The 21,847-nt window shown below is 47.8% G+C and overlaps 2 protein-coding genes across 4 annotated transcripts; one reads left to right on the top strand and one right to left on the bottom strand.

The window, feature by feature from the left end:
• The first annotated feature begins 2,308 nt into the window (after positions 1-2,308).
• Positions 2,309-13,534, top strand: tnfsf10 (TNF superfamily member 10). Of its 2 annotated transcripts, XR_005707493.1 has the most exons (7): positions 2,309-2,481; positions 3,432-3,557; positions 7,548-7,593; positions 7,807-7,923; positions 8,805-9,049; positions 10,433-12,163; positions 12,430-13,534. XR_005707493.1 is itself a non-coding variant. In XM_040127287.1 (6 exons), exons 1-6 carry the CDS (start codon positions 2,374-2,376, stop codon positions 10,640-10,642), a joined length of 852 nt encoding a protein of 283 aa, XP_039983221.1. In that variant the 5' UTR covers positions 2,309-2,373; the 3' UTR covers positions 10,643-13,534. The 2 variants fall into 2 exon arrangements, 1 of the variants encoding a protein (XP_039983221.1); XM_040127287.1 differs by having other exon boundaries at positions 10,433-13,534.
• A 1,139-nt stretch (positions 13,535-14,673) lies between these two features.
• On the bottom strand, positions 14,674-21,290 carry LOC120790115 (E3 ubiquitin-protein ligase MSL2-like). Of its 2 annotated transcripts, none has more exons than XM_040127420.1 (3): positions 19,943-21,290; positions 16,778-18,165; positions 14,674-15,907 (listed from the first exon to the last, which is right to left on the bottom strand). In XM_040127420.1, exons 1-3 carry the CDS (start codon positions 20,082-20,084, stop codon positions 15,608-15,610), a joined length of 1,830 nt encoding a protein of 609 aa, XP_039983354.1. In that variant the 5' UTR covers positions 20,085-21,290; the 3' UTR covers positions 14,674-15,607. The 2 variants fall into 2 exon arrangements, with proteins under 2 accessions (XP_039983354.1, XP_039983356.1); XM_040127422.1 differs by having other exon boundaries at positions 21,225-21,269.
• Between the last annotated feature and the right edge of the window lie 557 nt (positions 21,291-21,847).

Genomic DNA, 21,847 nt, shown 5'->3' on the forward strand with positions numbered 1-21,847 from the left:
GCCGTTGTGCTCTCCGAAAGTAGACATCGCTGAACAGCTGAGGTTTTCCAAAGAGCAGCTTGACACTCCACAACGCCACTGGGAACAACGCTACTAACAAAACCCAGGTTCAGTTATTTGGGAAGAACATGCAGCACCATGTCTGGTGTAAAGGGGGCACTGCACACTCTCGCAGCGGCGAAGTACGGCGGTGGCTGCTTGGCTGCCTCCGGGCCTGGACAGGTCACCGTCACAGAGGGGAAGATGAACTCCCAAGTTCATCGAGGTGTCTTACAGGGTACCGTCAGGGTGGCTGTCCGCCAGCAGAAGCCCAGTGGAAGCTTGGTGACGCAGTGGGACAATGACCCTGGACATCGAAGTAAGTCCTACAACAGAGGGAGTATAAAACAAAGAAAAATCCACCTTCTGGAACGGCCCAGTCAGAGCCCAGACCTTAACCCAACAGAGGTGCTCAGAGCGCCGTTCACAGCAGACCTCCTCTAAGAATATGGCAGAGGTGAAGCGGCTCCGTACGAAGAATGCTCCAAACTCCCTCCTGAACGTTGTGAGGGTCTGATCCACAGCTACTGGAACCAACGGTGTGAGGCTCCCGCTGCCAGAGGAGGTTCGACCAGCTATTGAATCCAAAGGGGTCACTTGCTTTTTCCACCAGCACCGTGATGATGATTAATGGACGCGTTCAAACAAAAGACGTGAAAACTAGCCTGCGCGTCGTGACTTCGACGAGGATCGGATCACACTCTTGCGACCGATTAATGCAGAAAACCAGGTCATTCCAAAGGGGTCCGCTGACTCCTTTCTTCCCGCTGAGCCATCAATCAGTCCTGTCCGTTGCATCTGCAAAAACAATCTGATGTGATGCAACGATTTACAACATCGCCTACACTGGCCCGGTCCACCTCCAAAATACCGCAGCGACTGATGCCACGTTGTAAACCGCATAACAAAATCTGCGAGGGGTAGACAGACTTGTATTGACTCATGGTATGTATTATTGTACTTCCCAACACTGTCTTTGTCATGTAATCTCATTTCTGATTTGTCCATCTGATCCTCCCGTTTTTCTTTTAGAGCTTTTGAACCATTTGGCATTTTACATACTTTAAATTATGTCCAAAAAAAAAAGAGAGAGAGAGAGAGAGAGAGACGGAGTCTGTTAGTTAATTTACCAGGTTTCGTGTCAACAAATTTTAGTTATCGGGAAATAACTGCATCTTCTTACCACCGACCGACATAAAACTTGAGTTTTACACCCAGTCAAAGGTCAATGCTGTTGGACAGTCGGGTTAACAAGCTGCTCCCTCTCATACCGACCTCATCAGGCCCCGCCACCTGACCTCGAGTTTCTTTCCAATGCCCTCTACGGGGTGGCGGCAAAGTGGAGTGACGAAGAACCGTCAGCTTCCAAGGATCTGCCATCGTCCATCTTTAGCCGCTTGCCCACGGAGAGAAACATCTATTTTCCAACTGACATCTCCAGTCGCTAATATTCAGATTCAGATAACATTTCTGCCCTTAAAAGCCCTTTTCCTTACAACGCCTCGCCACGGACAGGAGCGTGATGGATGTACAAGATGTGATGAGATGAAAGTTGGGGCGACCCGGAGCCAAAACAGATAAAGCGGGAGCGGGGAGGAGTGCCAGGAACATCAGTTACACCTCGCCCCTTCACTAGATCTCACTCCGCAGCGCCACGCGGTGGCGCGGCAGCCGGGCAGGCCGAGGCCCGTCACGGGGGCGGTCTTCCCCGTAGAGGGCCCTTATTGATACGACTTGGATCAGTGTGCTGCTCTCCTCGGTGATACGACGTGTATACGTTCAGGACATGGAGACAGATGAGATACACTCGGACAGCGGGGCCCATAAGTCCGAGACCACCTTCTCCTGAACGGGAGCGTGGTCTCAGACTTTTGGACCCGGCCGTAGGCGACCACTACTCTACTCTAGGCGACCTGAAACTCTGCAGCATGGCAATAAAAGTCAGCATTCAGCTGCTGTGCCACACTTGTGCGTGTTTTGAAACACTATCTCTGGTTGTGTTCTGATGCAAAAAGGCGTTTTTCTCACAGTAAAGCTCGGAACAGAGATCTGCGGCTGTGATATGAGCGTTCACAATAAACTATAGAAGGCTATCTGTGTTTTTCCAGCGCAAAAATGAAACAATAACGTCTCCAGGAGAAATTCAAAGAGGGAAAATGCTCTTGTTCTTCAGGTCGGCCCCGCCTCCGCCTCCTCCGCCTCCTCCTCCTCCTGTGTGCAGGGGACGGGGAGGGTAGAAGTTAAGGAGTCAGCCCTCTGCCATTGTTCTTGTTCTGGAAGTCTGGGAACGGGACGCGACGGCGCTGGTCGGGTACCGGACGGCGGTCTGTCGTTATGACGGGCTCCGGTCCGAAGCTCGGGGTGCTGCTGCTGCTGGCGGTTCTGCTGCAGACCGTGGTTGTCACCATCACCGTGCTGCACTTCACCACGGCTCTCAACTCGGTAAGAAAGGGGAAAGAGGGCTCGGATCGAGGAGCCGGGGACGCGCGGAGGGGCTTTTACGCATCGCCATGCAGTGCGCACGGCGAGGTCGGGTTTTTGATGCAGACTTGTTGACCTCGAGCACTTGGTTCTGATTATTATAGACTTTTTAGCGCGTGATCTAGTGTCGGCAGTTTTTGGAGAAAGGTTCTGAACTCGTTTTTTTTTTTTTATGCTCTCTGGTTCTGCTGCTGCGCTCCAGAGCACAAACCAGGCCACACACTGTAGCTTGCTCTCTCACTAAAATGAGTCAGTCCCGCACGATGCAGCTTCATGCAGACACCTTCTTTTCCCCTGAACTTGCAAACCCAGAAACAGAGAGGACAAGGAAGTAGAGAGCTGCTGTGGCGGCGGCGGCAGCAGAGGTGGACTGCAGCTATGTTTTTTTATGACTATCTGTGATTATCAGGAGGAGTTTTTTTTTTTTTTTTTGCAGAACTGTGTGTTTGTGCGCGTGCGCGCGCGCGCGCGTGTAACCTCGTTCTGCTTGTTTTGGTGAAGCCAGAGTCCTTTGGTTACCTGGGCTCAGTCCAAGACAACTCTCAGTCTGGGTTTCCAGGGATTAATCATTAATCCGGATGAGATGCAGCAGCAGCAGCAGCAGCAGTATATGTGAAGAGCTGAATCCTGAACAGATAAAAGGCAAAGGAAAGGGACACATGGCAGGAAACTATGTTGACTCAGGTTCCTAGTAAAGTTTAACACAATGATAATGATGATCTGTGAAGGTTATTTATGCCAACTTCCTCAATTATGCCGTTTAAAAAAACAGGGATTTTACATTCTAGCTTTGGTTTTTACTGACAAACGAAAAGGAAAGTCAGCGTCGCCTCCACCAAGGCGTGTCTGACGGGAGGTTGAGGGAGACCCGGGGTCTAATTGTTGGGCCCTGACACTTTCGCCCTGTGCAGATGAAGGAGACGTTTGCCAGGAGCAGTGTGTCCTGCCTGACGGGCGCCGACCTGCAGAGCGTCACGGCTGTACGGGGGGACCCATGCTGGCAGGTCACCCAGCAGCTTCACCTGCTCATCGAGAAGGTAACGTGAAACGACGCTCACCCCCGGGGCCTGACCCTCTGAACACCGGACTTGCCCCTCAGGACCCCCCCCCTTCCAATCTCAACCTTAGCTGCTGCGTCCAGCATTACCTCACTTGCCCACAGTATCAGTAGTTGATGATCAGTATTAATGACTCAGTGATTATTTGGCCAGCTGCTGAGATTTCTGGCTTTCAAAGCTCAGTTTTCTGCGCTGGATCAAAAACTCCCCGCCCACTGGAGTTTGGAGACATTACTAACCACCCCCCCCACACTTCAGCTGCAAAAGGCCAACGGAGCAATTGATGATGCGGATTTAACGATATTATCGTATCGCTGCCGCTTACGTAATCGCGCTTTTTGAGAACGGCGAGATTTCTCTCGATGATTTCGTCGGAGCGGAGTCACCGGTTTTTCTCAGGGAAAGGGAAGGGAAACTGAAAAACAAGGCACATTGACAGACAAGATTTCATGCTGATTTGAAGAGATTTAAGGAATCAAAAATACTTCTCTCCTGCCGGTATGAAAATATTCAGTCATGAGAACAGCAGAGTAGAGTTTCGGCCCCGTTCAGAGCTGAAGAATTTGTTGATTTTGGAAAATTAATGGGCAACTACTGCATCTTGATAGTCGACCAGATGTTGTTCGAGCTAAACTGTCAGACTTCCTTTGCCTCCAGCCTCTGAAATGCGAGTATCGTGACACTTGTCCTCGTCCTATATGACAGTCAACCGAACGATCTTGGGTTTCCGGGTGGGTGGTCAGATAAAATGGTCAATTTGAAGATTTCACCCCGGAAAATTACAATATGGCATTTTTCAATATTTTTTCACATTTTATACACACAGTGATTTATCGCAGATTAATCGATTATGAAAATACGAAGGCGTTAGTTGTGGCCCGAACTCCTTGTAATAAAGGACTCCCTCAATTTCCAGTTTAATTTATTTATATTATTACTATTATTTTTATTATTAATAAAGTTTTTGTTTTAAAAGATCAAAATCATTGCAGAAAATCAGGAGATATTTTTTTTAATTCCACACATTCCTTTTCCTGATCAAGACCCGGCACCTACATTACCCACAATGCAGCTCGGCTGCAGTTCAGTCAGAGATTCGGCTGCGGTGTGCTAGTAGCGGCTAATGTAGCCTGGAGCCTGTAGCCTGCAGCAGAGATCGGGGGGGGGGGGGGGCGGGCTACAGACTTCAAACTTGTAGTCTTCAGACCCGACCAACGCCGACTCAAGTGACATCACTTGAGGAGCAGTGTCTCCAGAGGGAGCAGACTTCACACTGCTCCCTCTGGAGACACCGCAGAGAAAGGGACCGAGGGCGGACGCGGATGTCGCCCCGCTGCTCTTGGGACAGGTCGCCATCTGTAAAAATTTGGGTAGTTACGGTCACCGCCTGAAGGGGGAGACAGAAGTCCCGCACGGCAGGTTTAAAGGCTTCAGTTGGAGCCAGTGGACTCGGACCTGAGAGCCAGAGACAGGGTAGCGAAGCCGAGGTGTTGGGAGAAGATCGAACACATTAACTGTTTTGGTCTTTTCAGGTTACTTCTTGACAATAACTAAAATGTAGATCACCTCCCGGCCTTTGACTTTAATGTCCCTTTTAAGTGAGAGGCAACAAGGTGACTTATGAGGACACTAGGTCCCTGTAAGCATAGTGAACGGATCCCAAAGTCATTATTCCTATCGTCATTATTATTAGGGGCTTCCTGTTCTGCAGAGCTCAGCTCTTGAACATTAGCAGGAGAAGGAAAATGCCGAAATGATCCAAATCACTGTCTGCAGACGCACAATGAGCTCCTTCATAGCTGGATGTGATCCTGTGCGGTTTAATCAGCACAGGAATGCATTCACCTGCCCTGCTCTCACACACACACACACACACACACACACACACCCACACACAGAGCTATTCTTTTTCCTTTACTTGCTATCTGTGTGTGTTTTCGTTCCCTTGTCCCGTTTCTCCTCCTCTGGCATCGCTGCTCCTCTTAAACAACACAAGTCGGTTATTTTCTGACTCAGCTGCCCGATTTTAATTTTAGTTCAGGACACGGCAATGTCAGTCCGTCGGCCGGTCCACCACTTTGGTCCAGACTGAAATTTCTCAACAGCTACTGGATGGATTGCCACGAAATGCTGTACAGACATTCATCGCGCCCAGAGGACGACTCACGCTGACTTGCCTGATCCCCTGACTTTTCCTCCAGTGCACCAGGATGGCGACATTTTTGTAATTTTATTTATTTCTTTAATGGAAAATATCTTCACAACTATTTCATGGGTTGCTGATTGACAGTCGTCGCGGCAAGTAGGAGCCGCAGGTGTTGCGCCGGAGGCTTTGTCTCGTCCGAAGTAAAGATCAGCGTTGAGCCAAGGATGAGAAGTAAAAGCTCTGGCTCTAAATTGCAAGTTACAACTTTAGAAATAATGTGAAAAATGCCAGACCGATAGGGTGGAATTTTAGTATACATGAATAAAACCTTTGAGTCAAGGTTGTTTATGCGGACAATAAATAAATATGAGGGAAACGTCCAGATCGATTTGGAGTTTTTTTTTCAGTTTGGAATAGTGGAGTCTGTGTGGTGTTTTTAATTTAACTGAGCAGTGTCCAACGTCGTTTGAGCTTCTCTGTATGTGCTGAAGCCCCTGAACCTCCCATATCTCACTACGAGTGGTGGCCCCACATTTGCAGCATCACACCCCTTTTTTTTTTTTTTGCTAGACATCTTGTGTTTAGGGGCTTTTACATATAAATTCCATGGTAAATTTAATCACGTAAAAACCTGCAGATCCTCCTCTGAGTTTCAGCCCGGGTTCCCCCTCAAAACAAAGTCTGGCTTCATGTCCTGTTTCATCCAAAACCAACGTCAGACTTCAGAGAACACTGGAGTCTGAGAGTCATTATACTACCCGTACATGTGCGGTCACACTGACTGAATGTGCCGCTTTCCTTCACCATCCTCTCATTTATTGCTGAAGCTGTAAAAACATTTGTGAAGCGGAAAGCATTAACCTCTAGAAACCTCCACTGGCAACCGGTCAGAGCCGCAGCTACACTGGTGAAACTTTCCTCCTGCTGCACGAGTTATTTATTGTTATTTCCTCCGCCGGGGAGGTTGTTTTTTTTTTCACCCGTGTCCGTTTGTTTGTTGGGGTTGTTTGTCGGCAGGATTACGCAAAAAAAGCACTGAGCTTGGCGGAGGGGAACGGGACAGGGGACAGGGGGAAGAGCCCCTTCAATTTTGGGGCAGATCCAGATCATTTTCTCTGAATTTGAATTTTTTCCTCTGAAGTCTGGTGCATGTTGTTTGACGCTGGCCTCGGCGGAGCTCTGCGCTCTACTGAGTGCCATTCTAGTTAACATATAATATGAAAAAAACGTCACTTTTTACTTTTTACTCTCTCTTTTCCCGTTCTGGACTCTTTTTTTTTTTTTTAAATCATGCTTTTCCAATTTCTCTTTAAGTTCAGAAGCCAGTTTTACAGAGAAAAAAACTGTAAATCAGTTTGGCAGTAGCTGCACCTTTTGGAGCCAATTAATTGTGTTAAGGAATGTCAAATACGAGGAAGAGTGAGAGGGGCCGATTACCAGGGAAGGATCTTTTGCTCAACCCCAACATGAAAGCTCCTTTTTATTCACCGGAGCAGATTTCCCATTCCTGATGTCAGCGGAATTTCAGGGCCAAAACTCAAACAGCGGCTGCTTGGCAGGGGCGTGGTGCGAGCCACAGGCGCCTCTGGCAAATGTTATATACGTTCCTTTGGAAGCTGAAAGTTAGCGTTCAGTCCCATGTTTTTGTTTGTCTCTTCCCGGTTCTACTGGATTAATTTTCTACAACACTGCTATAAAGGGAAACCTCGGGAACAGATTTCCGACTTTCATGTGAGGGACGACGGGGGCTACTGGCACTGGTAATGCAACAAAAATACATCCACGCGTTCTGTAATAAATAGAGTCCAATGTTTTCCTTGCAGTCCCTGTCCCAGCGTTACCAGAGGCAGATTTCCTCGGCAGTAAGAGGTGAGAAAAACCAAACCATGACATACAAACCAATCAATAACCCATTAAAAGAAGCACTTTGGACTGTTTAATGGTATCAGGCAGATATGAGTCCTATTTACTACAAAAACTAGTTAAAGACTGTTTTGGTTTTCCCTTATCATTTTGTCGATGTGTTATTTGTTCACTGACTTTTTGTTTTGTTTTGTTATTTTATTCCTTTTTCCATATTAGATGAAGTGTCTCGCGTGCTGCCCTCACTTGTGATGGAGGACAGGGCCTTACCTCGCCCCAAAGTGGCCGCCCACGTCACCGGCAGCTTTGTGCCCAAACTGGAGCGAGAGGGAGGAGGTGAGCCCTGCAGAGGTCAACCCCGACCAACAGTGTCTGACTGCATGCTGCTCATCTGGGTTGTGGTTTGGGGTTTGGTTTGAAAGCAGCCGGCGACTTTTTCGTCGTCGGGGGGTTCGGTAAGAGCGGCTAGTCCGCAAACTGGATGAGCCGAAGATCTTTTAGGAATTTGCCTCGGGGGTCATCAACAAACGTAGAAGTACGGTTTGATTTTAGCCGTTTTGGGATTTTTTTCTGAGTGTTGCCCGGAGACGGTCAGCAGACCTGAAAGCTGCAACTACATAAAAAAAAAAAAAAAAAAAAAAAAAAATGATGGCAAGTGAGCCTTTGTCATAAAAGGATAAATCTTAACAAAAACGAATTTAAATTTGGATGAAATGTGTATTTTCGTCAATATGTGACTACAAAACTATGGAAGCCCTATCCTGCCAAGAAAAGAAAAAAAACAAAACAAAAAACATAAAAATGAGGAATGATAAATTAAAAAAAAAACTTATGTTGGGGGTCAAACATTTTGCCTATGTCAAAATTATGAGATAGTAAGTGACATTTTTAAAATTTCCTACTAACTAATATTAGTAGTGGACTTACAAAATCATAACTTAGACTTAATCAATGCCCCAATTTAGACCTAGGAAGGTTTTGACTTAGAATCTCATAACTTTGACCTATTTTTATTTTCAGCAACCCTAACCTCTCATTTCTTTTCATCCATTTCACCAATTTCAACTCACTGTCCTCCCACCATTTTGTCAGTCCTGACACTCATCTGTTTTCTTTTTCTCTCCTTGGTGGAAATGGGCTTCCGTAACTAACCCCCCCCCGCCCCCGGTCTGTGTTCTTGATCCACTTTATTCCGAAATGCGTTTTGTTTTCCACAGCTCCCGTCTCAACAGGGCGTCGAGTCCAGGGCCAGAAGATCTCGTGGTGGGAGGGACAGAAGGGGCTGGCCTTCCTCCAGGACGTCCAGCTGGTGGACGGGGAGCTGGTGGTGCCGCAGCCGGGCCTCTACTACGTCTACGCCCAGACCTACTTCAGACACACCCACTCCCTGGAGGAGGAGGGCGAGGAGGGCGAGGAGGTGGAGGACAGAGGGAGGCCCCTGCTGCAGTATGTCTACAAAAAGGTGGGCGTCTGCTCTGATTTCAACACCACTGTGGCGAGTCATTTTCACGTTCATTTTGAAAATCCACTCTCCGCTGAGCAAGTTTTGAAAAAAATGGCTCTATATATCCGTCAGTCGGCAGAGAGACAAGTGGTACGTGCCTCTACCGCCCGGCAACGAGGACGCGTCTGCTGATTTTGTTTTTTGTTGCACTGCAAAACCACAGACTGGTGATTCACAGCAGCAGAGTATGCTCGGGTAGCGGTGCCTTCAGAGCGTGACAAATGAAATGCCAAGTGACTCGTGTGAATCCAGACAGGGAGCATGTGTCACCTCATAGGAACCAGCCAAACCCTGATCTCTTTCAGCTTTGTCAGATAAAACTAGACGTTACGCATCACATGCCACAAATACAAACACAGTGAGGCTAAAAAAAAAAAAAAACTGTTGAAAATAAGAAATAAAGTAACGGAAAAAGTAAGATACAGCAAATACTGCGATGGCAATGTTTAAGCGTTGAATTAAATTTGGGGGAATTTGGGGGGAAAAGTGGAAGTAAAATGGTCTTTTTCTGGTTTATTAAAAAAAAAAAGTTCATTCATTTGGAGCTCGACGGGAGTTATTGCTTTGGTCGAGTAATGAAAGGCGTGCAAATCGATTCTGAAGTTACAGATTCTGGTGTGCGTTTCAACTTTGATGCCGGGACGATCTTCCTCTTCAACTTGCAGCTCGCAGATCGTGCCTTCGAAGGACCGCCGGGAACCACCCACCAAATGCTGTTTTAATGAAACATCCTTTTAAGACGGTGTTTCCACAAAGCCGGCGCCTGGGTGTGTAGAATTGTCCCCGGTTTGGCTGTGACGGTAAAACCGATGTCCAGTCTGAGTCAAGGTCCTTTTGGGGTCATAGGCGACCTCGCCTGCGCGCTCAAGGGCGGAACGTGGAGCGTGTGTCCGAAGTCCGGTGCGTCGGCGTGGTCGGGATCAGCCGCCGATATTAACCTATCACAGACACACTGGTATCAGAGCGAGTAAGAGACTGTCAGCACCTGAAGGATAAAACTACGTTTTGAGGTCATTCAGAAATAGTGTTGTTGTTGTGGTTGTTATGACATAATGTGTCCACCAGAGGGCACTGGTACACTTATTAACAGTTAAATTCCCTGATCAGTACAGTCCCTTTAAAAAACCAATTTAAGGGACGCCCATCAAAAATGTTATGTGCTTATGTTTAAAAAATAATAAAATAATTTTACATAGATACATTTATCTGATTTTATTTGATTTTTAAACCTTCAAATGTCGTAGGCCTTAAAAAAAAATCCAGAGTCAGTCAAACTATCCCGTGCGACAGCCGAGCTGGTTAACCAGACCCCCTCTCACTCAGCTCTCCCTCTCTCGCCAGGTGAGCTCCTACCCGGTTCCCATCCTGCTGATGAAGACGAGCCGGACTTCCTGCTGGTCCCGGGGATCCCAGTTCTCCCTGCACTCCGCCCACCAGGGGGGGCTGTTCCCGCTCAGCGCTGGCGACCGCCTGTTTGTCACCGTGACGAACGCCTCTGCCGTGGACATGGACGAGAAGAGCAGCTTCTTTGGCGCTTTCCTGATCAGCTAGAGAATCGGACGCAGGAGCCGGGACAGGAGGAAATCCCCCCCCGATCTGATTATATGATTATAGACTTCTCCTGATGATGCACCCATGAAAAGTGGAAAAACTGAAACGAGGAGCCACGGGGGGTTGCTCAGAATCACGACCGAAAAATATTTGCCAACACTGGTTTTTGCGGACGGAGTAGAGACGGGAGACTGACGCGGATTTTAAGGGCTGCGCGTATGTGTGTCGCTAAAAAAACCGTCGTCTCCAACAGGGACAGTTTTCTTTGAGGCGGACTCAATGTCAGCCGCTACGCAAGCTGCAGTCACCGGTTTTATTAGCTGCACCTATAATCTACAGCGCTTAGTAAAATTTGTTTTTCGTAAACAAAGATCACATTCTGCCCAGCGGCGTCGGGTCCCGGCGTCTGGTCGCGGCCTGCATCCTTGCGTTTCCCACAGGTCCTGCCATTCTCCCTTCAAACCACAAGGGGAAGCGGATCGCTCCGGCTGCGTCGTAGCCTTTGCCGCGATCACGTCTCGCAGTAGAAACTCACAGGTGCACGCAATACGTGCAGGTGACATGCGGTCGTCACATGACCTCGAAGCAGGCGTGTGTGAAAACATCGAAAACCTTTAAACCCTAAGTTGACTTGTTTTTTTTGTTTTGTTTTTTTTTCGCCTGATCCAACAAGCAAAATCAGGTGACGCTAAAAAATGTTGGCTCTCCCAGCTTTACGCCACACGCCGCAGTCATGTGACGTATGAATCTAAGCTACAATTTGTGTGAGGTGGTGGGGAAAGAAAACGGCAGCACAGTATAGATTACACACCAGAATGCATCTATATCTATATCTATATATAGATATAGATATAGATATATTTTGCGACGCCATGTGAAGCACCTTTTTCAAAATAAGCTTTTAATTAAATCACAAATTAACAAAAACTCACCGTTAGCAGCCTCCAGTTTCTCCAGGAGGGGGAGCCGTTGGGTTCATTGTCAGCTCAGATGCGCACACGCCGACCTGCGCCACCTATAGGGAAGTAAAGTCACTGCAACAATGGTTCACTTTGCATATATTACATTATTTGTTACTAATTTTATAGCAGAGACCCAGTGTTTTCTTCTTTCCAGTAAAACCACCTGAAAGAAATGTTTTTTTTTTTTTTTTTAATGAAACTCTTCTTCAGATGGATATCAGTGATTATCTGGGGCCGGGGCCACACACACACACACACACACGCGTGTTAATTGTGTGCACCTGTGTGTTTTTGTAAAGATGTAAATATTGTGCTATACTTTGTGTTTCGCTTTTAAATTTTTTTCCCCCCAATCGGGCTGCAAATGCGGGGTCTGGGGTCAACTCTGAATTCCCCCTCCGTAGGATGTCAGGCATGAACTTAAGGGGCGATTTACTAATGATGGCCCCCCGCTGCCATTAGAGGCCCTTCAGACCCAGTTTGGAGGGTGGGCTGCCCGCGCTGACCACCAGAAGATTAAAGGTGTAACTTCATCACCTCGTCCTTCGTTAGTTTTAAGGTAAAAAATTTAAATCACTGCTACTTGTGTGTTTGTTGGCAGCAGCGTCGCAGTCTTTCGCTCTGCCGTCGGTTGCCTCCGGCATGTGGGCTCCTCCACTCCCCTGCCAGGGTTGGTATTCCTGGGCATTCGTGTTATGTTGGATTGAAGGCAGATGTGATCTGCAGATGTGGCCGACAACCACCGACATCATCATCCAAACAGCAGAAACATGGGATTGTGTTTTTTTTTGTTTTGTTTTTTGTCTTTTTTTTTTCCTTTTGCAGCCCTGCCCTCTTCCATGTGGTGGGATGAGCTGCTGTGGTGAAAACTGCAGCAGACCCAGCGACGCCCGGGGCCCCCGTAAACCCCAACGATCGATCACGTGCGGCAGAGGGAGAGCCGGATGCATCACTGAACGTGACTGAGCTACGAGCTTCACCCCTTCATCCAGGAAGTGGCAGTTTTTTTTTTTTTTTGACTAAAGAAATTCTTGAGCCAGCCTCTCGTGGTCTTCGTCGACCGATGCAGTCACGACTGACGGCCCGACATACCATCACCTGTTATCACGTGGTCAAACTTTCATACCTAGGTCACGTGAAGCCATGAAACGCGTCCAGGAGACACCTAATAAGTGGACTTTGACTACTCTCTGTACTGGTTATGAAGACTTTTCCGAGTGCTCTGATTAAAATCACGACTTAAGCCAATTGCCATCACCGATTCATCCAACTCTAATTATTGTTGTAATGATTTCCAATTAAGACTCAGAAACTAAGTGTAATTTCTCGTTTTTAACCAATGTGACATGGATGCAGCATCACTGTATTATTTATGTAAATACAGGACGAGACTTTTTCCACCTTAATTTCTTGTTTTTTGCTATGAATGTATGGACTTTCTCTCTTTTTTTAATTAAAGTGGTCATTTTAGTCTTGGTATCCACGCTGCAATAAATTTACACTCCAGGACCAAAGGTGTTGTAGAGTGGATAGGGGGGGTTTTCCATTTGCATGGTATTGGCATGACTGACTGATTGTGAGGTGTATGTCACAAGCGACGCTCGCCCCCCCCCCCCCCCTTTTACGCCCGATCAGCGCCGTATACTAGACCCGGGACGCTGCCGTGACATGAGGCCGCACCTCAAGACTCCGGCCTCCCGTACGCGGCGATAAGAGGAGACATCCGACCCGCGGGGCCGGTCGCCCTCCCGTCAGCCGGAGCGGCGAAGACCTGAAAGGCACCAAGAAGACGAAAACTGTACACTGGTCAGAATCATCGGAAAAAATTCTGTTTTAACCAAGCAGATCAAAACAAATGTGAATGTAAATACACCAATGCTCTTGCCTGTATATATGTGAAATAAAGACACTTAAAAAAAGAAGAAAATAAAGAAAAAGGAACGGGTGTCTACAAGTTTGAGTGTCAGTGTCTCCGAGCACTTTTCTCGGCTTCAGTGTGGCTCAGCAAAGTCTGGATGAGCACCGTCATGTATAGCGAAGCCATTTCAATAATAATAATAATAATGATGATGATAGCGTAGCTGCGAGGGGAGGGGGGCTGTGCGGCCGAGGTTCGCCCTAGACTGGTCCCACGGATTGGGGGGGGGGGGGGTCTGTCGTAGACCCGCTGGACATTACCGAGGGGGTGTCCCGCCCCCTGCTGGCGTGCACCAAATGTCCCCTCAAGTCCGCCGTCCCTCAGCGGCGCAGGGGCAGCCCACAACACAAAAAAACCACACAACGCTTCAGTAAGTTCTTGATTTTTCTCTCTTTTTTGTGGAAATATGTTACAGTTATATTACAGGTATTTAAATGCCCCGAGGGAGAACAAAAAAAAAAAAAAAAAAACCATTTGGAGACACCGGAAAACTAACACTAAGAAAAAGACAGCAACTTAAACTGAGACAAAAACAAACAAACAAACAAACAAAAAAAAAAACAGTCCAGACTGGATCGACAGACTCGACAGGCAGACCAGGCGAAAATGAAGCCCAACACGTAACCCTGTGTTAGGAGACGTCCAATAAATACTGCAAATGTTAACAAAACTTATTATTTAAAAAAAAAAAAAAAAGAAGAACTGAACAAGAGAAGAGGAAAACTGGTGTGCTCTCCTCCTTGAGTCCTTTGTGGTATTTAGCAGCATGTGTGTAGCTTTCAGAAACCAAAAACTTGTGAAAAAAACAGCGTGCGGAGCCTGCAATCAACCAGAGGTTTTTGTTTTTTTGTTTTTTTTTGTTGTTTTTTTAATAGCACAGGTAAGAACAGGGTCAGAAACTTGGTGGTTTTAAGATGTGTGTGTGTGGCCAGTGTGAGAAAGTGGGGGGAAAAAAGTGCTTATACAAGAACACACAAATGTTTAGCAGGTTATCTCACAACCTCGGTATATTTCAACAGCAAACCAGAGATAGGAGTTTTCTCTTCCTTCAGCCACACTGGCTGGTTGACTGCACAATTGACCCTTTGAACCAATCCAATATGTTTTGGTTTGTTTTTTTATTATGCAACAACATCTCGGCCTGATCTTTGGGTGTCACGACGCATTCAACATTCAGCAGACAAGAATCAAAACGGACATTTTTTTTTTTTTTTTTTTGGCTGGTGGTGTTAAATTCACATCCCGGTTCTTGCGGCTTAAGATATCAGAGACTGGACCGTTTCAATTTTTACGTTCAGGTTTACGTCAATGTCGGGATTTATTTCCGGTGGTCTACACTTTACGAAACACAAGCCACTGCTCACCTGTGTGAAAGTATTCTGGTTGAATGCAGGTCTGCCCCTGCACTGGCTTCCATTGCTTTAAATGTAAATTATAAAATATATCATAAAATGTCTTCTTAAATGGAAACTGGTAAGTCCATGTACAAAAAGTTCTCTCTTTTATATAAATTACACCAGTCTCTGATGATGAGGATGATCATGATGATGATGATGATGATGATGATGTCTCCGTTCCTGCTAATAAGGTTCATCTCCAAACCAAACCCTTCCCCTCATACATACACACTCACATGCACGCACGCACGCACGCACGCACGCACACACACACACACACACACACACACACACACACACAGAGGCATGTGACCGCGGTCAACACTCCCGACTTAGCTACACAACATGCTCTACGCATTACCCATAGTAGAGAAGAAAACAAAAAAAGAAACTCGATCTCCACTGAAATGAAATCTCTGCACATACAGTAACGCTACATTTCCTCTCTCTCTTCCTTCTTCTCTTCCACGCTGCAACTGTATGCAAGACCACAAGCACGGTGCAGTTTCGGGCGATGGACGGAGGGCGACCCCTCAGCTTCGGCTGGTGACCCTCACTACCGCCTCTCACTGTAGCTGCCTTGTTCTGGCTCCGCCACTGCAGGTCCCTGGCACGACCCGATGGATAACGCCCAGCCGGCGGGGCGGGGGAATGTGCGCGACGACCGACCGGAAGGAGGGACGCGACCTCAACAGTCAAACCGCATCTCCAGTGAATCGTCGAAGCCCCTGTTGTCGTGCCCCGCCCCCGACAGGAAGGTGGCCGTGACGGGCGCCCCCGTGGCCGCGGTGACGTTGAGGAGGGTGTTGCCGGGGGAGCTGGTGGCCGGGCTGCGGAGGGCCGCCGCGGTGATACTGGTCAGGTTGATTCCCAGCGTGAGTCGGGTCTGTTCCAGAGCTTTCTCCGGCACGGCGAAGGCCTCCAGCTTCTTCTCTCCGTTAGCCATGTAGGAGTTCTGGCAGCCGCGGCAGATGCAGTCCAGACACGCCTAGGGGAAAACAACAACGATCAGCAGCAAAATGGCTTAATAAATAATGACAACCCGACAGACAGTCCGGCGGTTATAAAGACAAAGGTTAAACAGACTGTTTCGTCGACTGCTGTTTCCAAGGCCAAGACCCAACTGTCAATATCAGTCGAGTCAGCATGGAATAGACGTCCTAGAGGTGCTCAGAGTAATGCTGATTCTGACCTTCTGCCACAAGTGAACAAAATACAACTGCCGATCAAGGCAGTGTAACGCGGTCAAAAGTTCCACAACGAGTGGTTCTTGAGTTGAGACTGTTTATATATTTATTTATTTATTTTTACAGGCGTGTTATAGGTTCCAACTCAAAAACAGCAAAGTATGCTTGACCAGAACACAGGCTTTAGCTTGTCATTCACTCTAGCTTAATGGAATAAACCCATAGAAATGTTTCACCAACTATTTGCTAAAACCACCGGGTGCTGTAAAGCAGAAAGGGGTCGTCTAAACCATTAACAACCAACTATGATGAATAGCAGTGGCTCCTCTAGGGGATACCAAAAAATTCACGTTAGTTCTATTTGTTTTAGAAGCTATTTAAAATGAATTATTTTAACAGATGCTCACGGTGTCACCTTTAGCTGAAAGGGCAGCGCACTGTATAGGTGTTGGGTGTGTTATTTCAGCCCCATGCGAGACTCCCAGAGAAACAAATCAGTCATAAGACTATGTAACGTAAACAAACACAAGCCATCAGTCAAATGTAACGAGCCTCCCGGTGGACATCCAGTTTGTTAGTATATGCGCTTTTAGCCGTTCAGGTTTTGGGGAGGGGGGGCGGACTTGTGCTGTACTTCTGAAGACTGGGAGCAGGGTCAACATTATTCTCACCTTGCGGTTGGAGTAGCAAGGGCAGCGCTGCCCCCTACAGGTCAACACTGATGGGTTCTGCGTAGCTCGGCCGCACTTGCAGCCCTTCTTCTCCACGGGCTTCTTATACAGTGGCTTCGAGGGGCTGGGTGGGTGTGTCAGGGGGTGCGCATGGGGGTGGGGGGGCACTCGGTCACGGGGCTGTGCGCGGGGTTTTGGGGCCCCTTGCCTGGCCTTGCTGTAAGCCTTCTTGGTGGGCCCATGATGCTCCACTGTCTTTTTCAGTGCCTTGTTGGAGACAAGCACAGCCTTGCCCACTTTAGGTGGACCGCCGTTAGGCATCGGGGCCAGGTGGGGGTGGGGCGTGGTCGCAGGAAATTTAGGCTCCTGTTTGGTGGTTGCACCGGGGTTAGGGTGGTGGGGGGAACTGTTGGCACCAAGGGGTGGCCCTCGTAGGAGGCTGGAGATGGGGAGGGGCTGCACCTTCTCACTGTCACTTTCTGAGCGGGAACGCTTGCGGTGGCACCGAGGGGGGACTCGTGGGATGGCTGTGGAGGGCTGAGGGGGAGGCTGCAAGGAAGGCTGCGGGTGAGGCTGGAGGGGGCGAGAGCTGTTCTCTGGGGGGAGGGGGGGGATGAGACGGGAGGAGTCCGGGCCAGATGGGCAGTGAGACCCATTGAGGCTTGACTGAGGTACAGAGGGAGGGAAGTCTGGCTGGAGGTTGGGCTCGGGTGTGGGATCGGGGTCAGTGTCCGTCTCCAGAGTCCTGAGAACCTCCTCAACACTCAACAACAACGGCCCCCCACCATGCTTAAGGTCATCCCCGAAAGTGCTGATGTCACAAAGCCCCGCCCCCCCTGTCCCCGTGACGCTCACACACGCCGGGATCTCCTCTGAAAAGCTCTCCTGCTTGGCGACACCTCCGCCCGTTTCTACGGTGATGGGTTGCAGAGAGTCCGAACTGACCAGGCCGTTACAATCATGCAGTCCGTTAACGCTCACGGGGCTCGGCTCCTCCCCCTTGAACTCCTTGGTGGGAGGACCCTCATTGGAATGGACCAAGTCGGAGGTGGAGGCCGTCTGTGACAGCCCGAGTGAATCTGAAATGTCCTCCGCCTCTGGCTCACTCTCAGCCAACGTGAGGCCCTCGTTGAGGATGGCCTGGAGATCTGGCGAGTCACCGGCGGCGCTGGCTATGTGCGGGGCGAGTGGCGACTGGGTGATGTAGAGACAGAGCTTCCTGTAACAGTGGACAAGCAAGGAGAGCTGTCTGTTTTCCTCAAAGCGGGAATAGTCCTTACACCAACTACAGGACGGCTTCAGCTGCATCCTCTGACCCTTACAGCCTCGACAGACGTAATGCTGACATGACGAGTCGGTGGGAGCGATGGGGTCCTGCAGCAGGTTGCCTGAAGATTGAGAGGAGAGGGAGCAAACACAGTTACATGTTAATACGTCACACGTTTCACGGGAACGGTGCATATCTTCTCACACCGATGATTCATTCACACTTTCGCAGGATCCAGAAAAAGCAGCAAAGCTTGTCCACGTGAACACTGCAATAAAATTTTTATCCGACTAAGTATCCAAGCCGATCCATGTCTCCGATAACCTACGGTCATGGCTTTTCAAGCTTTCACTCAGGATGTAGAAACTATTGCTTCCTCATTTGCCGTATTTCAGTAGCTTCCTAAACCAATCCGTATTTGCGAACCTGGCAACCTGCCAGGCGGGATGACAACCGCTCTTTGAGAGGAGCTTCCTTAGCAACGCTGATCACTAGGGAGCGCAGCTGCAGATGGGAAAAAAAAAAAGGATGAAGGTCCATTCATAAGAAACAACCAACCTTACACACGCTGTACTGCCTGCCTGATAAATCCCACGTCACTGCAGGAAGTCTATATTTAACTCAATGTATGGACCGCTTTCATATGGACTGATCTATTATTTATGTAATGGAGATGGAGGTTATCTGTAAGTCAACTTTACTTCACATCAAGTCGGGGGAATTTTAAATCAAACGTAATCCAAATATATACGAACACATCAATTTACTGAAAATCTGCAAAAAAAATAAAATAAAAGCTTCATCTTTAGTGCCACAAGAACAACATGAAAACACAAAGCACGGCATATCCACTCACCGTGGCTAAGGGGAAGTTACTGCATTATGTATGAGAAGTGAAAACCATGTCCATTACATGTGCCGCCAAAATAAATCAAAGATGAAGTTTATTTACAACCTAAGACAAGTAGACTAACCGCAGGAAACCTTGAACCGGGGCCAATTTAATCCTGTATATAGTTACAGCCACTGGCATTTAAAGTCGTGTCTACAGGCTGTAAACAAAACTGTTTCCTAAAGTAGACAAACAGTGTGTGTGTGTGTGTGTGTGTGTCCCTTTCATTTAATTAACTTTTAAATTTTACTTCTCTAAATGCTTTTAGGTATTAGAGAGTGTGAGAAGGATTAGGAGCATGACACCCAGAGAGTGGATGGACCTCATGATAAACAACATGATAAACGGAGAAACGCCCCGATGCTGCCCAACAGCACACAGAGGGGGGTGTGTCATGATGGGTGTAGCTGTGAGTTATGCTGCATTCACGGCGCTTCGGACTCTCCGCTTTCAGATTTTATAAAACACTACTTAGTAGCATGCCCCCCCCCGTAAAAAAAAAAAAAGTGCAAGCAATGAGTCTTAATAGGAGATGTCTGTCCAAAGCAACATTCCCTGCACGAAAAATCCAGGCATCCAAAGACAGGGGTTATGCAACTTCTGCATGTGAAAGACCCTCACACAATCTGAATACACCACTGTGCACGTTTCCGGAAACATTCAGCTCTCGTTGTAAAGAAATCGCAGTTTTCTCTCCAAGTCGTTGCTGATCCCCAGTGGTCGCGGAAACATTCAGGTGTTTTACTTGGGTAAAAAGCTGTGTTTGTAGCGGTGGTAGTCCGCAACCGCTGATCACTTGGCTCCTTGCTGGTGACGATTAAAATATTTCCGACTGTACTTGAAAGCGGCATTATTTAAAGGCTCGCTCCCACTGCGAGCACAGCTGACAACAACTCACGTTACGGAAAACCTCTCCGAAAAGCACACGTTCAAACGGGCATATTATCAAATTCAATAAAGATGAAGAAATAAAAGAAATAAAATTTAAAAAATCTCACACACTCACCGCAGACCAAGCAGGACAGGGACTGGCGGAAAAACGGCAGCAGCTTGCAGAGCTCCGCGAGGGCCCGGGGGTCTCGGGGGTCGCACTGCAGCACCGAACGGCTCGCGGACACGTAAAGAGAGGTCGCATTCACCGGGTTCATCTCAGCTGCCTGGCCCGGGGCTCCAGTCCGGTCCGGTCCGTTCCGTTAAGATGTACTGATACGTTAAAACACCAGAGCCGCGCAATAAGACAAACTGACCGCAACTCCCGTGTAGTGTGAGGTAAAATGACTGTTTTTGTCAAGGGAGTCTGGTGGCTCTGAAGAGAGCATAGATGGATGTAACCGTTTCAGTTCCCCGTCGGTAAATCCCACACATATACACACAGTCTGTGCACAGAGCAATCGCGGTTACTCATCCCAAGTCACATCCAATCCATCCTTAAGGTCTCCCGGCTCTAAAAGTATGGGAGCGATTATAACTGCATTCACAAGGAGGCCAACCGGGCATAAAAACGTCGGTTCATCCAAGTCGGTTCGGTTCGTTTCCATACAATCCGTGAGTTATGATTAAACAAAGCATCGTGTGGCGCCCTTTCCTCCACCAGTGGCCTTTTAACGTTGCCTGCAGCTGGTTAGCTAGCAGCAGCAGCTCGGAAATTCAAACGGGGGCTTTCGTGACAAAGTGCTCCGGTCTGCAATGCTTTTCCCCCCGATATTCCATAGTCCACATGCATGCTCGTCCCGGGTTTTCACGTCGGTCCAGAGCTGGTATCACACGATGCATTTATTATCCCACACCGAGGCATCCGTGTCTCGTATTTCGCTCGGCAGTGCAGCCCCAGCAGGGTTGTTAGGGCTGTGTTATTGTTCGCGGAGATTCATGGCGGCTCGAAAACAAAACAGGCCGCCCCGGCTTGAAATGGTCCCCTTTGGCGTGAGACGCCGACAGCTGCACGGCGATGTGAATAGGAGCGGGTGAAAAGAGGCTGCGATTATTTAAAGAAAAACAATTCCGAAGCTCCGACGCTTCTCTCGGCGTATAGAAAAACAAGCCAGCGGAAGCACGGGGCTCTGGTGACAGTACTAGCCGCCTGGTCTGGACCGGGAAGCCGGCTACAAAAGCAGGCCGCTTCCCACTTCTCGGGATTAGCGGGGCTCTCTCGCTCTGGCTGCTCGCCTCGGTGGGAATGTAGCAGGAAAAAACAACGGTATATACGAAATTATTTCCTCCTGCAGCTTTTGGTGGATCCCCGGAGTGCCAGCGTAGACCGAAAGTGAATTATATCCCTATTCGTTTACCTTGCTATCGTTAGCCGCGAAGCATTCCTCATACCTCCGGTCGCTTTTCCACACATAAACAAGGGGGCGCTGTTGCCCAAATCTCGCGAGAAGACACTTAACGCGGTTCATTTAAAAAAAACGAAAAAAACAAACGGCTTCTACATCGGTGCTATTTTTTTAACAAAGTTTGACAGTTATATTTACTGTATTTATTTAAAAAAAAAAAAACAAACAAAACTAAAAACAAATGATTAAAAATTCAGTTAATTTATTTGTCTTGGTTTCTTGTTTATCCTCCATGTTTTTGTATAACTTTGTATGGGCCAAATAAAGTTAGTTTTGTTTTTGTTTTGTTTTTTTTACAAAAGAATGCACAAGCCGGAATTTCTTAAATTTACAATGTTACACAGACATAAAGTCATGAAGAATGTTACAGACAGCGCATATGTTTTTTTTTTTTTTTTTTTAACCACAGTCGTTGCTGTTAAAACGATTAACTCCAAGTCACAGTTTAACTACCCCTTTTCGTACTGTTACACAGGAATTTCCCATTTAGAAATACCACTGCACACTCATTTATTAATGTAATATAAGACATAAGTCTTTAGCAACTGTTCTCACTGAACTGATGACTTATTCGG

Source organism: Xiphias gladius, chromosome 5 (genome assembly GCF_016859285.1).
Source record: "Xiphias gladius isolate SHS-SW01 ecotype Sanya breed wild chromosome 5, ASM1685928v1, whole genome shotgun sequence".
Taxonomy (NCBI): domain Eukaryota; kingdom Metazoa; phylum Chordata; class Actinopteri; order Istiophoriformes; family Xiphiidae; genus Xiphias; species Xiphias gladius.

Excerpts from the sequence above, each read along its gene's own strand:
- tnfsf10 (XM_040127287.1), top strand. The coding sequence starts at position 2,374 with ATGACGGGCTCCGGTCCGAAGCTCGGGGTGCTGCTGCTGCTGGCGGTT. Across the intron at positions 2,482-3,431 it reads TCACCACGGCTCTCAACTCG|ATGAAGGAGACGTTTGCCAG; the intron begins GTAAGAAAGGGG and ends CGCCCTGTGCAG. Across the intron at positions 9,050-10,432 it reads TGCAGTATGTCTACAAAAAG|GTGAGCTCCTACCCGGTTCC; the intron begins GTGGGCGTCTGC and ends CTCTCTCGCCAG.
- LOC120790115 (XM_040127420.1), bottom strand. The coding sequence starts at position 20,084 with ATGAACCCGGTGAATGCGACCTCTCTTTACGTGTCCGCGAGCCGTTCG. Across the intron at positions 18,166-19,942 it reads CCTGTCCTGCTTGGTCTGCG|GCAACCTGCTGCAGGACCCC; the intron begins GTGAGTGTGTGA and ends CTCAATCTTCAG. Across the intron at positions 15,908-16,777 it reads CTTGCTACTCCAACCGCAAG|GCGTGTCTGGACTGCATCTG; the intron begins GTGAGAATAATG and ends GTTTTCCCCTAG.